We start from the raw sequence: 15261 nt of genomic DNA, 5'->3' as shown, positions 1-15261 counted from the left end.
TAAATAGGAAAAAAAAACTATATATTCACTTTACAACTTAAAAAGACACTGTAAATACAAAATCCCAACATTTCTTCTCAAATCTCATGGCTTTTTTCTCAAATTTCCATGAGAAACTTAAACAGATCCTTTTTTTTACCGCTTCAAAACGAATGGTAAAAAATCCGAGTCTTCTCTTTTTCGTTTCAAGATTTCACAACTCGGAAAAAAAAACTGGATGATTAATAACAAACTTACCCCCCAGAAAAAAAAAAAAACCCAGATTACCGCTCCGATTCGTTTTTTTCATCCCGGCCGGAAATTCAGATTCCGGCGCCGGCAAAAATATAATTTTTATATGTAAAGTATAAATTTTTTTAGTCTTCAGAAATGCTCTCTAAATGGGGCCGCCATACGACCACTCGGCTGCCGCGGCGCTCCCGTCGGGACGGTTTCTTGTCGGAGACAACATCGGAGAGGTAAGAATCACCGTCTGCGGCGGCGGACACGGCGGCGACGGTGCAATGTTTGACTTTTCTTGACGGAGTTTTAAGGGTAGTTCCGGCGTTTCGTTTCTTCTCCGGCAGAGAAGTCGCCGGAATCAAGAAATAAATACTTCCCCTTTTGAGCTCCGATTCCGGCGAGAGGATCAGAATCCGGCGAACAACTCCTTGTGAAGAAGGCTTACTAAGAACGTGATTTGGGTTGGCTTTTAGAACGTCGCCGGCGGTGATCGGATGAGCAATTTCTTCGACGTGGCCGTTCAAATGGACGATTCGGATCAAATCTAAAGCTCCACAAGGAAGAACACAAGCTAAACAGCATCTTAAACTGTTACCCATTTCAAAAAATTACGAAAATTTTGAAGTCTGTAGAAAAAAGTGTGAATTTTATGAATGGGGGAAGAAGAAAGAAGGACAATGAGCGATTTATAAAGACCAACAAATTTACTCGTACGTACAAAACCAACAAGGTGGGCATTTTTATTAATTAAATTGGGTCTAAATTACCAATTTGCCCCTTGGTGTAAATTCCAATTCCGGTGGCCTTTTTGTTTGTATTTGAAAAATAATTAGTTACTCTATGTTTTTGTTCCCCAATTTTATTTATTTTGATTTTTGTACTTTAAAAAAACTATTTTAATCTATGTATTTTTAATTTTTTATTTATTTTTATCTCTATTTTCAAAGTTTTCATTTTAATCATTGTAGTTTCAATTTTGGTTCATTTAGTTCACGTTCTTCTAAAAAATAATCATTTTGGTCAATTTAGAATGAAAGGACCAAGACGATCACTTTTAGTAGTACAAGATATTTCGAAAGTATAAGAACTAAAATAAACAAAAATTGAAACTAAATGGACTAAAATGAATGAAAGTACCGAAATCAAAATGAACTAAAGTTGAAAGTATAAGAACCAAAGTATCTATATACTACTACTGTTAATTTGTTGTTGGTTTTTCTAAAAAAATAAGCCAATTTCAATAAAAATTAAATTTGAAAATTATTATTATCATTATTTAACCAATTTTTCCAAAAATTAAATTTAAAAGGTTAAGAGTGTGTTTGATTTAACTTTTCAAGTGTTTAATTTTGAAAATAAGTCATCTTGAAAAAAAAATTGAAATGTTTGACAACCATTCAAAATAGCTTTTGAAACTCTTTTCAAATATATTTTAAACAATTTTTAATAAAAGAATTTAAATAAACAAAACATTTTTCTCTAGTCAATTTAAATTGGTCCTAAATCTAAAATTTATTGAAATATTAAAAATGATTTAAAATTTATTAAAAATATATGGACTAAAATTTAACAATTAAATAATTGAAAATATAAGGACTAAAATGAAAAAAAAAAGGCATTTTAAGAAAAAATCGAAGGGACCTGTTTGGTAACGAGGATAAGCAAGCGGGTTTAAGGGTATCCCAAAATTATGAGGCACCTGGCCTAGGAAAGGGCCATCAATTAATTTATATAATAAATACAACATGATTGTGGCAACCACTAATTTTCTCTCTCATTCCTTAAGTTTTGATTAAGCAAAGGCCTAATCCATATATACAACATAATTAAATTCAATTAACGTGATCGTGTGACTTCTAATTAAGCTCAATTTTTCAATTATTTCAATTCTATTAATCTAAACATAAATCAATAAACGAAACAATAGTGATCATTTTAAAAGTCGATGTTACAATATTAAACTAAATAAAACTAACCATTATCTTACCTTGTATTTGAATTCATGGCACACATATTTTTAAAGACCTAGGGATTGATGAAAATTTATGTTATGGAGCAAGTTGTTTATATAAAGTAGAACCTTTTTCTATGTATGCTTTTAGTTCCTTTAATAATCCTAATTAGTAAATTGATTCTGTTTTTTTTTTTTTTTTTTTTTGTATATATATATAAAATTACAAATTTGGTTGGATAGTTTAGAAAAAATTAAAATTTAACTCATATGATTTAAAAAGTTAGACTTTAACTCTTATGATTTGAAAAAAAAAAAGGTTTTATCAAACAGTATGGACTAAATTTTAACTTGAAAATCATATGAACTAAATTTTAACCTTCCCTCAATTATAAGAACTAAATTTGTAATTAACCATTTTTTTCTAGTTCCATAATATATGGGGTGAAAGATTCAAATCTTCAACCTCTTCATCAATGATACATGCTTTATGTAACACCCCAGGCCCAGGATTCGGAATCCGGATTCAGCACCTAATGGTCCCGACATTCCCCCTACGACCTGGCTACGTCATCCTCACTTGACTTGAATGCTTCCACGCTTAACTTTGGAGTTCTTATGATTGAACCACCGAAAAGGAAGGTGCACCTTGTTGGTATAGGTAGTAACTTTCAATTCTTTTAAGCCTTTCTTAACCGATACTCATTCGAATGTGATATCGGTTCATTTGTGTACCTTTCCTGAACTCGGATCGTTACATTTTATGATTTTTTTAATGAAATAAAATATTCGGAGTTAAGAAAAATATTGTATGATAATTACTATTAAACTAATTTTTATATCATTTAAATTACGCTCGCTTAGTGTTTGACTAACCTAACTTAAAAACATATTAATGTTGAATTTATAATATTTTCAATAGAAAGATAGAGGGACTTCACTATTGAGAGCCCCACAAATGTGGCAGATTTAATCATACAAAAAAAAAAAAAAACAATCATAGAAGTATACACATATAAGGATAAGGGCAATAATGAAACAATTCTAAAATGGGTACATCTCATAATTAATATATAAAATAATTGAAATATGTTATTTTAATTTTCCAAATAACATTATTTTTATAACACAGCTCATGATCGTAAATTAAGGCATGGAATAATATGTGACTGGAAAAAGATGAACATAAATTAACACTATGTTTTGGACTAAAAACAATTAATCAACCATAAAATAGTTATAATTTTCAAGTACAAAAGCTTTTACTTTTTTTTTTTTTTTAATTTAATATTTATGATTGTCCCACTATTAAGAAACAAGCATAGTATAGTGGCTAAATTAAAAAAATATTAACTTAATTGGACATTGATTTTCCCAAATGTTAAAACTTTAAATTTGGGGATTGTGGGTTTATTGGCAAACATTAGAAAGGTAGGGATTATAGTGAAAAGAAGAAGAGAATGGAGAAGTAGTTAAGTTTGTTGCCTCAGTGGGGACTGGAAATCAAATTATTTTTTCTGCCTGTTGCTTTATAATTATTTTTTTAATAAGGGATTAAATTATAATATAAAGTTTAATTTACATTTATTATAAAGTTGGTATAATGGGGGACGAAGCTTCGTGGGACATGCATCCACGAAATGGACCTTATTTTAGAGGCACCGACCATGTCCAATGAATAATGCAACACACAACCTAAAGGAAAAGGGTTAAAAAAATTCTGGATTTAGTGTTTGAACTTTCGTGTTTGTATTTATTTGGCCTTAAGGTTTTAAATGTATCTAATAAATTGTTCAATTTTTTTTTATTTAATAGATTTCTAAACTATATAAAATGTTTAATATATGTTTTTTAAATTTGTGTCTAATATATGTTCTTGATTTTTCAATTTTGTGTGTTATAAATCTTTGAGTATTTCAACATTTTTTAAAGAAATCATGGATCTACTAGACATATAATTGAAAATTTAGGATACAGTTAGACGTAAAATTCAATTTTATAGCTAAGGTTAAATTACACGATCATTTCTTGAACTTTGAGATTTGTGTTTATTTGGTCATTGAACAACTTGTTAATTAAATTACGTGTTCAGTTTTTATGTTTAGTATAGTTTCGCATATTAAACTTTAAATTTTGTGTCTAACAACTTTATAATAAATTTAATTTTTTTTAGATTAAAATTTTGTGTTTTAAATTTGTAATTTTTTATATAAGAAAATTTAAAATTTAACAGTTACATAGTCAATCTCAAAGTTCATACATTAAAATTTATAATTATCAAACGAATTAAAAGTTGAATAATTTTTTGAAGACATTTTACTATTTTAAAAATTAAATAGACATAAAACTAAAAATGTATGAATTAAACATGTAAATTAAAAAAGAAGAAAGAAAGAAATAGTAATTAATTAGTTAAAATTAAGTAAGTAAGAGGAAAAAACAATAATGAGGTTTGGCGAATGGGAAACGCACGAGGGTTGGCCACATTGAAAAGATTCCTCAACTAATTGTAATTTTGCCAGATTGAATCTAAACAAAGAGAAATGGAATCATTTGCATTATAATTGAAGAACGTGAGTGAACACGAAAGCCTAGTTGGAAAACCCCTTAATTAATTCCAAAATTAAAACAACCAACATTAATTTTAAATTTAAAAATAAGACAAAGTCCGAACTAAAGAATTTCACATGTCACAAGACACAACAACTTCCACCTATAGAAGTTAGGTTTCAATCTGTACATATGAGAAATCGGTCCTTCAAACATGAGACTATGAACAATAGAATTACTATTTTTAAGACTAAAAAAAATTTCAGAATGAGTTTTTGACAATAAAAAGCTAGTATATCATTGATAAAGATTTAGACTTTGTTACTTAAACAATTCAATTTTCGAATAAATTCTAGAGAATTAAAGAATTTAGTCTTATCCTAAAAGAGAAAAAAAAAAAAAAAAAAAAAAACTCGACTTCTATAGCTATAATGATATCGTCTAAGAGAGCAATAATCTTAAAAATTTTAGAGAGTTTTTTACTTTATAATTGGATTTGATTTGATTATATTATTATATTGAAGGCCAACTATTTTTCCTTGCCGTAGTACTTGATTTTCCTTAGCCAATTCACCAAATAGGGCCATATGCATTTATGAAATGGAATAATTTTCCATTTTGAAAGTGGGGTTATAATCTCTAGGTGCATTATAATTTTGATCAAGATGTTTTGTAGTTTTGAATCTTTAATTCCAACAGCTGGCAATTTGATTGTAATATATTTGGTTCAATGCATCCATTTCAAACTTTTTTTTCCCATATATATAATATCTCACATTAAGGTGTCAATTTTTATTCCCTATCCATGTGAAGGTATTTGACTCGTATGGGTTGAGTTTGATTGACATACTTCTTAAGATGCATTTCACTTATGACTTTAATTAATTAATGTGTACACTATAAGATTGTATGTCTAAAAATATATGACATATAGGTAAATCTAATCTATGACTACACAAGTCATTTACAATATCAAAAACGACAAGAGAGACAATAAGTTAAACTATGAGAATAATAGAAACGTAAAGACATAGAGATTGGTAATCTAGTTGGTACAAAATCACCTACGTCTAGAAGGCAATGTGTGTTCAATAAAAAGAACTTCACTAATGTAGAGTTACGCAATTATAATGAGGTACTTATCTATTAGACAACCTCTACAGTGACTCTTAATTAGCTCACTCCTAATAATGAGTTTAGGCTCCCTGCAAACTTGAGAATCCCTCTTCTTTTCACCTCTTGTTTCAAAATACGCTTCAAATAAGCTTGCTTAGGCTCCCCCTAAATATGATAATCACTCTCTATACTCGAACTTAGACAAACTTCTCTAAGTATGAATCGATACAACAACTCTTCATTGAAGTGGAAGCTTGATCAAACACTTCAGCCTATCACTAACAACAAACGACAACAACCTCACAAAGAGGTTCACACACCCTTATAGTCAATAATCACAACTCATGTAATACATTCATAAAATCAAAAGGGCTAACTCTAAAAGATACAAAATGTCTCAAAATATGTGAGTAGCAAAAGGAAACAACTTTGTAAAGATAGAGAATCTTCATCGAGACATAAACAGAAAGAAACTTCTGAAGATTTGCAACAAATGAGGAAAAATATTCTCCAAATAAAAATAGTTCAAACTATCATGATGCTACTGGCCAATATAAAGACATGATGCAAGACATTTTGTCTAAAAAAAAAAAAAAACAAACTCAACTATAGTAACAGTATACTAGGTTGCTTGTTTAATTAAACAGCCAACTCAACTGTAGTAACAATATACTAGGTTGTTTGTTTAATTAAACAGCCAACTCAATTATAGTAACAATATACTAGGTTATTTATTTAATTATCCCTAATTGAAATGTTACTCGCCCAATGAATATAACCTTGTAATTATCTTAAGTTTCTTAAACTCACCATTGGTTATATACTTAAATCTATACATCACACATGTTTATGAATTAAATAGTATTGACCTAAGTATAGTTCAACAGGTTAAGACATATATACACCATCAACCAAAAATCAAACTTTCAAATCTCCGTCTTGTTTTTTGTTTTTTGTTTTTTTTTTTTTTAACTCAAGAGGAAAAAATCATGAACTAAAGATATTTTGGCTAAATGATATAAAAGAACCTAAAAGTTGGGTTTGGAGTATGTTTCAATCATGTTCGTTGACTTTGAAAAGTTTCATTTTAATCCTTGAAACTTGTAAATAATACATTTGGAGAGATACTTTTATCTATCAAAATGATGAACAAAAATTAAGATGTTGAATGATATATAGAAATTAGAGAACATGCACGACATCATTTACAATATTTTTCACGTAAACTGTAAATTGGTTTGGATTTTGTTGAATGATGCTTTAAGCCATGTATACAAAATTAGGTGTCATGAATTTTTGTCATTCAAAAAAGCTCATCAAAGATAGTTTTTGGAATAATTTCAAAATTCAAGATTAAAATGAAACATTACAAAGTCTAGAAAGCATAACTGAAACATTTTTTAGGATTATTAAAATTACAAATGAAGCAGAGAGTGAAGACAACATTAACGCAAAAGAAAGAGAAAAAAAAATGGAAGAAAAATATAAGAGAAAATAGTTGGTTAAAATGTCATTTTAATTTCTATATTTTAGATATTTTGTTTCATTTTAGTCTCATATATTCTTAAAAGGTTCAAATTTAGTATTTATATTCTCAATAAATCTTAAATTTAATCCTTTCTAATTCATTTTAGATTAAAAAAAAAGACTTTTTACCCCTGAACTGTCATAAAAGTAACAATTTAGTTTCTAAATTTTAATTGATAACAATTTAGTCCCTATACTTTTAAATTTATAATAATTTAGTCCTTAAACTTTAATAAGTAACTATTTAGTTTCTAAATTTTAATTGATAACAATTTAGTCTCTATACTTTTAAATTTATAATAATTTAGTCCTTAAACTTTAAAAAGTAACTATTAGTCCCTATTGTGAAAAATATTTATAGGATTAATGAAATTTCTTACACATGTAGATTGAAAAACCGATTAGGAATCAAATTTATTAAATATGCTATAAAGACTTAGTCGTTATGTAATAAAAATTGATACTTAATTTCAATGATATTTTTCACGAGAAGAACTAAATTGTTACAACTTTGAAAGTAATAGACCAAATTATTACTTATTAAAATTTAAGAATTAAATTGTTATAAATTTGAAAGTATAGAGACTAAGACCCTGTTTGATTTTGTTTTTTGTTTTTGGTTTTTGAAAATTAAACTTATTTCCTCCCTATTTCTTACCATGATTTACATATTTGTTAAGTACAATGGTTGAATTCTTACCCAAATTTTAAAAAAAAAAAATCTAAAAGTTACTTTTATTAGTTTTCAAATTTTGGTTGGGCTTTTTTTATCATTAGTAAAAAGTAGATAATAAAAGAAGAAATTTGGTAGTGGAATTTATGTGTATAGACTCAACTTTCAAAAACAAAAACTTTAAAATCAAATCGTTACCAAACAGGATTTTTTTTCCCAAAATGTGGCTTGGTTTTTTAAACTAGGAGTGTTCGTGGGTTGGGTTAGGTCGGGTTGAAGAATTTTTTTAACCAAATCCAATCCTTCACATTATAAATTCCTTCAACCCAAATAACCCTTATTAAAAAAATGAATCCAATCCAACCTAACCACAAAGCATTTGGGTTGGCTTGGATTGTGTTAATCGGATCATTTATTTAATTTTTTATTCTGAAAAAAATAAAATGTTAACTAAAAATTTGATTGAATTATTTTCATATATTGAATTCAAATTAAAAACTCAATTTTAATTTAATATAATAAAAATTTTCTTTAAAATGCTAAAAAAAACTATTTTAAAGAGTTGTTAGAGAATAAATTATAAAAAAAAAAAATAATGAAATTAAATAAAACTAAGAAAAATTATTTCAAAAACTGTTGAAAATATTTACAAGATATAGAAAAATTTTAGAACTATCAATAATAGATGTTGATAGACATTGATAGACTTCTATCAGTGTCTATCAGTCTATCAATGTCACTGATACACATTGCAGTGTCTATCAGCATCTATCATTGATAGTTCTAAAATTTTACTATATTCTGATTTTTTTTTAATATTTAAAAACAACCCTAAAACTAAAATAAATATATGTATATATAATTATATCATAACGAAAAAAAATATACATTTTAAAGTTAATAATAAGTTTGGGTTGACTCAAATTAGTTTGGGTTATTTTAGGCGAATTCATGAATCAACCCAATCCACAAAATTTTCATTTATTTGACCCAATCTAACTCAATGTGTTGATAACACAACTCAAACTGTATGAATTGGATTGGGTTGATCGATTTTTTCAGGTCATGCAGTTTTTTGAATACTCCTATTTTAAACCATTGGTCAAAGTAAAAGAAATTTAGAGGTGAAAGTAGTGTCTTTAGACTTAATTTTAAAAAATAAGATATAAAAGTTCAAATGTATATCAAACAAGACCTAAATCATTACCGACCAAAATTTAATGATTAAATTGTTACTTCCATAAAAATTTGACGAAAATAATTTTAGAAGAGAGTTGGGGCACGTGGGTTAGTGGGGTTTCTCTAATTGTTGATGGGATGGTTGGTAAGATCGCAGATCCATGGTATGGTCCTTCTCATCCAACATGTACTTTATAATCTCCTTTTCTTACTTTACAAACCGTGTGCCATTTATTACCCTTTTCAACTACCAACCCTCTCACAAATTAATCCTAAATATCTTTGTTACAAAACAAAGACAAAAATAATGTACTACATATAAGCATATTTGTACATATGTTTGCTCAACAAACCAACGTAGTGAAGTCTCAAGTCTGGAGAGTTGTAAAATTTTAGAAGTTTTGTTTAGTCGTAGAGTTGATAGTGTAAAAAATTAATAAGACATAAAATTGATTGTTTTAGTCGTACAACTCAAAGATCTTTGGATCGAACACCCTTGAAAAAAGATTTAAATACTTTTGTCTTAATTGGTAAACTAATGGTAAAAAAGCAATGTTTATGAGTGCATTTGAGTTGCACCCTCTTCATATAAACCACTTCAATCATACCCAAAAAAAAAAAAAAAGTTATCATATAGTAAACTTTGGTTGGAAAATTAGTTGAGTTGTACAAAGATTTGTGCAACCATGATGAACTTAAATATTTGACGCTATATGGTCTAAGAGATGGAGAGAGCTCAATCAACCGGATAAGATAATTTAAGAAGTACTAACACTTTGACATCAATTTACAAATTCGAACTTTCGAGGTGCAGGTATGAAAGTTAGATCTATCAATTTATATCACTACATTCAAACAAGGGAAAAGAAAAAAAAACATTTGTCATGTAAATTTTCAGCATGAATCAAATAATGCACGAGATTAGACTATGCATTGATGATTTAAGCCAATATCTAATCAAAATTTATTCAATATAGTCCTTCTAAGTCTAACTATAATTAGCCATCAAATCAACTAAAGACTCTTTGAACCTACACAACAAATAATCCAATTTTTTATGACAATATATGATTCAAATAACCATACTTTGTTGTCCCAAAAAAGTAGACCTTTTTGTCTTTGAGTCATCTCCCAAATGCAATGGAATGTGACTAAAGTAATCTTTTGTCCATGATATATGATGTAAAACTTTCTTCTAAACAATACATATAGCCAAAAAAAAATTTGTAAGACAATCTTTTATTGACCATTGAAAATGAAAGCAAAATCTTTGAGTAGGTAAGCAATGAGATTTTATGTTGACCCTTCACATTGTGTGGTATTTCCATATCAAACCTCTAATGTGTCTTTGTAACAACCCTTTGTTTTGGACTATATTATTTTTTAATCTAAGTGTTTGCTTGAGATCTTTTGTCAGTACAACCCACGTTTGTGTCATCTAATCTCCTAATTGTCCTATGTTTGGCCACAAGTTTTAAGAACTAATGTTAGTTAGAAAAACCTATCTTTTCAATTCTCGAGTTTTGAAGAATCAGTGTGTTTGGCTCTTAAATTTTCACAATATTTCTTTTCAATCCTCGAATTTTTATAATAGATGAATTATTTGGTTTAAAAGTTTTTTAAAATGTACTATTTTAGTCCTTCGATTCTTAAAAATAGGTATAAAATATCATTGAAGTATTTTTTTTATTATTATTTTAAATAATTATATGACATTTTGATTTAGAAAAGTAAGTTTTAAAATAATTTTTGAGATGAGATAATTTTTTTTAATTATTTTTATAATTAAAGATAATACAAAATGATTGCATTGACCTTTTACACCTATGTTTAAAATGTTGGATGACTAAAAGAATACATTTTATATATTTTTTCTTAAAAATTTGATGACTAAAAAGATACATCCTAAAAATTAAAGAACAAAAATCAATTTTTTTTTTCAAAGTTCGAGGACTAAAAAGATAATGTTCCTTTTAGTTTACTATATGGTTGAATGCAACCATGTATGTATAATTAATCATACAATATTGTTGGAAAAAGACTCCTTTTCTTGCACAATTGCTACAATTCTAATAATGATGTTCTGCTGCATCAGGTCAATCAAAAGGCTTCCTCTTCTTACTCCAAATTCATCTTAATCATATTTAATTAATCTTAGTAGATATAAATATGCCTATCTTTTTATATATATTTGCCATGGGCTATCTTATAAGTAAGTCATAAGCGTATTATGAAAAAATGGTAGCTCTTGTAAGTTGTAACCATATTTTTCAAATACATAGCTTTGAGGATAAGCATCAAAGTTTGTTTAATTGATTTTAGTTAATTAGGTGTATTAGGTACATGCGATTGAGAGTGATTTTAAAGTGCATGTTCAAAACTACTCTAAAATGCACCTTTAATTACTTAAAATTAATTTAATATGTTACACTTTTAAATGCAATTTTCATATCATCAAAATTAGTTTTGAATGATTAAAAACATATTTCATAGTGAATTTAAAATTGACATAGATGATTATAACAATTTTTTAATCAGACCCAGACATGCCTTAAATTTTTCCGCATTTCTTTTATGGGCTGACAAGAGAAATAGGAAACTTTAAGGTTTCATTTGGAAAAACGGCAAAAATGTTTCAAAATTATAAAAATAGCAAAATAAATTTATATAATAGAAAATACTAATTAGTAAATGACAACACTACCATAAAACAACAAAATTAAGTATGAATAAGAATACAAAAATACACTTCTTCAAAAATAACTCGAGTACCACAAATATATTCTACCTAAATATTCTAGTACCACAAATACACAATATCTAAAACATTCCAGAAACAAAAATTAAAAATCATTTAATATGATCCTTAACACTTCCGGCTGCCTATAAAACGAGTGTATGCGAGAGAGGATGACAACCAGGCGGTGCAAGTCATTAGAAACTTATGGATGTCTACAATGATGGACTTCCTTTAGGGTGGGAAAAAGGAAAGTTGATTGTACAGTTGTTTTTGGCAAGTGAGTATTTGAAGGAATTGCAACTTCAAGACGATATGACTATTGGAAATATGATTGTGTTTGGCACCAAACTAGTTGAACGGAGTTTCATCGTCTTCATTCCAGGTGATCATTTTGCTCCTTGTATAGTTGTTTTTGGCAAGTGAGTATTTGAAGGAATTGCAACTTCAAGACGATGTGACTATTGGAAATATAATTGTGTTTGGCACCAAACTAGTTGAACGGAGTTTCATCGTCTTCATTCCAAGTGATCATTTTGCTCATAGGATCTTGAAAGCCAACTTTAAACACTATAGTCCTAGAACATCGTTGTTGAAAACGATGTTAAAAAAAAGCAGGAAACATGTGTTAGAGTGAAAAAAAGTCGGTGACCTTCGAGGGTAGTCGTCAAAAGCTAGCCAAGACAATGGAATTCAAGAAAGAGTTGCTGAATAAGATGAGATTCATGGTTTTCTATTATCTTATTTTAATGATGATGAGGATGATGATGATGATGATCATAATAATATATATATATATATATATATATATATTATTTCTTTTTAAGTACAACAAGCCATTTTGATGTGATTCCATATGAAAAATTGAAAACATTGAAAATATGAAAAGAAAAATCAAATTAATTTGATAACAATGTATATAAAATAATGAAAAAAAATATTTAGATGCAATTCAATTTGTAACAAACATTTAAAAAAATTGAAAGTTTGTTAGATAAAATCAAATTTGATAATAAAAGATAAATTCAAATATAAATTGGAGAGAAAAATCAGAAGTTTTTGTTTATTGTGATTAATTTGATAAGTAGTTAGATAAAATCTAATTTGATAGTAAAATATAAATTCAAATATAATTTGGGGAGAAAAATAAGAGCTCGTTTATTTACAATTACACTGTACTCATAATTCCATTTTCATTTAAGCTTCAATAATTACACTGTATTTATAACTTCATCAACCACAAAACCTATGAGAGAAGCCTAACTCATTGTAGAGACATAGAAAAAGGAACAAGATTACAAAAGTGAATACTTATTTGTTTGTCAAAAAGATAAATTAATGGTATAATAATATAATAAGATGAAAATGAATAAAAGATGATAAAAAAAAGATAAAATTTAAATGAAATATACAATTTGTTAGATGATAATATGTATAAAATATTAAATAAAATCCTAATCAAGATAAAAAAGATCAACCCGAATTTAAAATAATAAAAAATTAGTAAAATAATGTAAAATCTAAAGATATATTACAAAAAATCAAAATGATGATAAAAAAAATTAAAGATCGATTAATTCTGAATATTTTCGAAAAGTGGTTAAATCAAATCAAAACAGATATGAAATCGCCAATTCAAATTTTAAAATGTGAGAATAATTTGGCACCTTTATCTCCTGAATCCGTTAGATTGAAGTCTCATAACTGTCCCATTTATATTGTATTTCAATTGAGAATTGATACACGGTTCCATAATAGACAATTCCATTACACTATATTTCTATTGAGAATTTATACATGATATAACCATTAACAATAATTGAAAAAACAAGTTTGGATTTTATCCTATATTAGGTAACAAATTTAGTTCTTGAACTTTGAAATTTATGTTTATGTAGGCCCCATTTAGTAATCATTTTATTTTTTATTTTGTTTTTAAAAAATAAACATATTTTATCCACATTTCTTACAAAGATATATATCTTTCTTAAGTACAATGGTTAAATTCTTAGTTAAATTCCAAAAATAAAGACAACTTTTTAAAATACTTTTTTTTAATTCTCAAAATTTGGCTTGACTTTTTAAACCATTGGTGAAAAGTAAATAACAAAAGAATAAATTTGGAATTGGAGGTAGGCTTAATTTTCAAAAAAACAAAGAATAAAATGATTATCAAATGAGATCTTAATTTTTTAATCATCAAAATCACAAATTTGGTACCTGAATTTCTATTTTTTTTAATTTACCGGTCTACATGATACAAATTTGAAAGTTTGAAAAATGAAAAATACACCTAATAATTGCTCCTTGAAAATTTAGAGGCCAAGTTCGTTTGTTGTTTTTCTAATTATAACTTTCTTTATTATAACAGGTTCTGCGGTGTTACCAAGATACATCCTAATTAAGGATAGAAATTTTATGAGTATATGAAGCAAACTCTTTTCCTTTTAATTTATCTTGTTTTTAAAATTATCTAGTTGCTCCAACAAAATGGAAATTTATGCTCTATCTTGCCCGTGAATTTAGGTCGAAATAAATAAGAGGAAAATGATTTCAAATTTTTATTTGCATTTGGAATTAAAGTAGATGAGTATGAATTTGAATAAAAATGATTTCAATTCAATTAAATTTTTGGTCGGGATATTTTCTAGAGGTGAGCATAATAGACCAAAAAATCGAGCCGACTGATCAAATCGAAGTTGATCGATCAGACGAGAAGATCAATTGGTATTCATTTGGGAAAATTTCAAGTTGATTTTTTTAAAAGAATATATATATATATAAAGAACAAAACCGACCAAATTGATCGACCGACTTTTACTCTTCGATTGTCAAGGTCGGTTTGAACATTTATTAAACCGATCATAGTCGATTCAGTGGTAAAAAAACTAACTCCAATCAACTGATGTTCACCCCTAAATTTCAACGCATATACCAGAGTGGAAAGAGTTTAGGTCTTTGTATAAGTAGAATGAAAAATATTTAATATTTTCTCTCCTAAAATCATCAATGCAAGCTAAATTCTTCATAGTATTCAATCCTTCACTGACTTTATAATATTTACACTATGAAATAACTTCTTTGGAGGACGATTTTACTATTGAAAAAGAACAAAAAAATAATAATAAAGGAGACTAATTCATATCAATGATTTAGATAAATAATTTAAAAATAAAAATCTACGAGATGAAATTTGAAGATGCATAATAATAATAGGTTGACTGTGAATACTCGTATATACTAGGTATACAAGTGGGCAGAAAACTATTCACTATCATATCCTAAAATCATAATTAAAATTGCACC

At 27.3% G+C, this 15261-nt stretch overlaps 1 protein-coding gene across 1 annotated transcript; it reads right to left on the bottom strand.

The window, feature by feature from the left end:
- On the bottom strand, positions 1-921 carry LOC120088703. The gene has a single exon (XM_039046126.1). It carries the CDS (start codon positions 819-821, stop codon positions 357-359), a length of 465 nt encoding a protein of 154 aa, XP_038902054.1. The 5' UTR covers positions 822-921; the 3' UTR covers positions 1-356.
- Between the last annotated feature and the right edge of the window lie 14340 nt (positions 922-15261).

Source organism: Benincasa hispida, chromosome 10, assembly GCF_009727055.1.
Source record: "Benincasa hispida cultivar B227 chromosome 10, ASM972705v1, whole genome shotgun sequence".
NCBI classification, from domain to species: domain Eukaryota; kingdom Viridiplantae; phylum Streptophyta; class Magnoliopsida; order Cucurbitales; family Cucurbitaceae; genus Benincasa; species Benincasa hispida.
Note: the sequence above shows the minus strand (reverse complement) of the source record. Positions and strands in the feature narration are given on the sequence as shown.

What these genes read in the sequence shown, in the direction of transcription:
- LOC120088703 (XM_039046126.1), bottom strand. Translation starts at nt 821, where the DNA reads ATGGGTAACAGTTTAAGATGCTGTTTAGCTTGTGTTCTTCCTTGTGGA.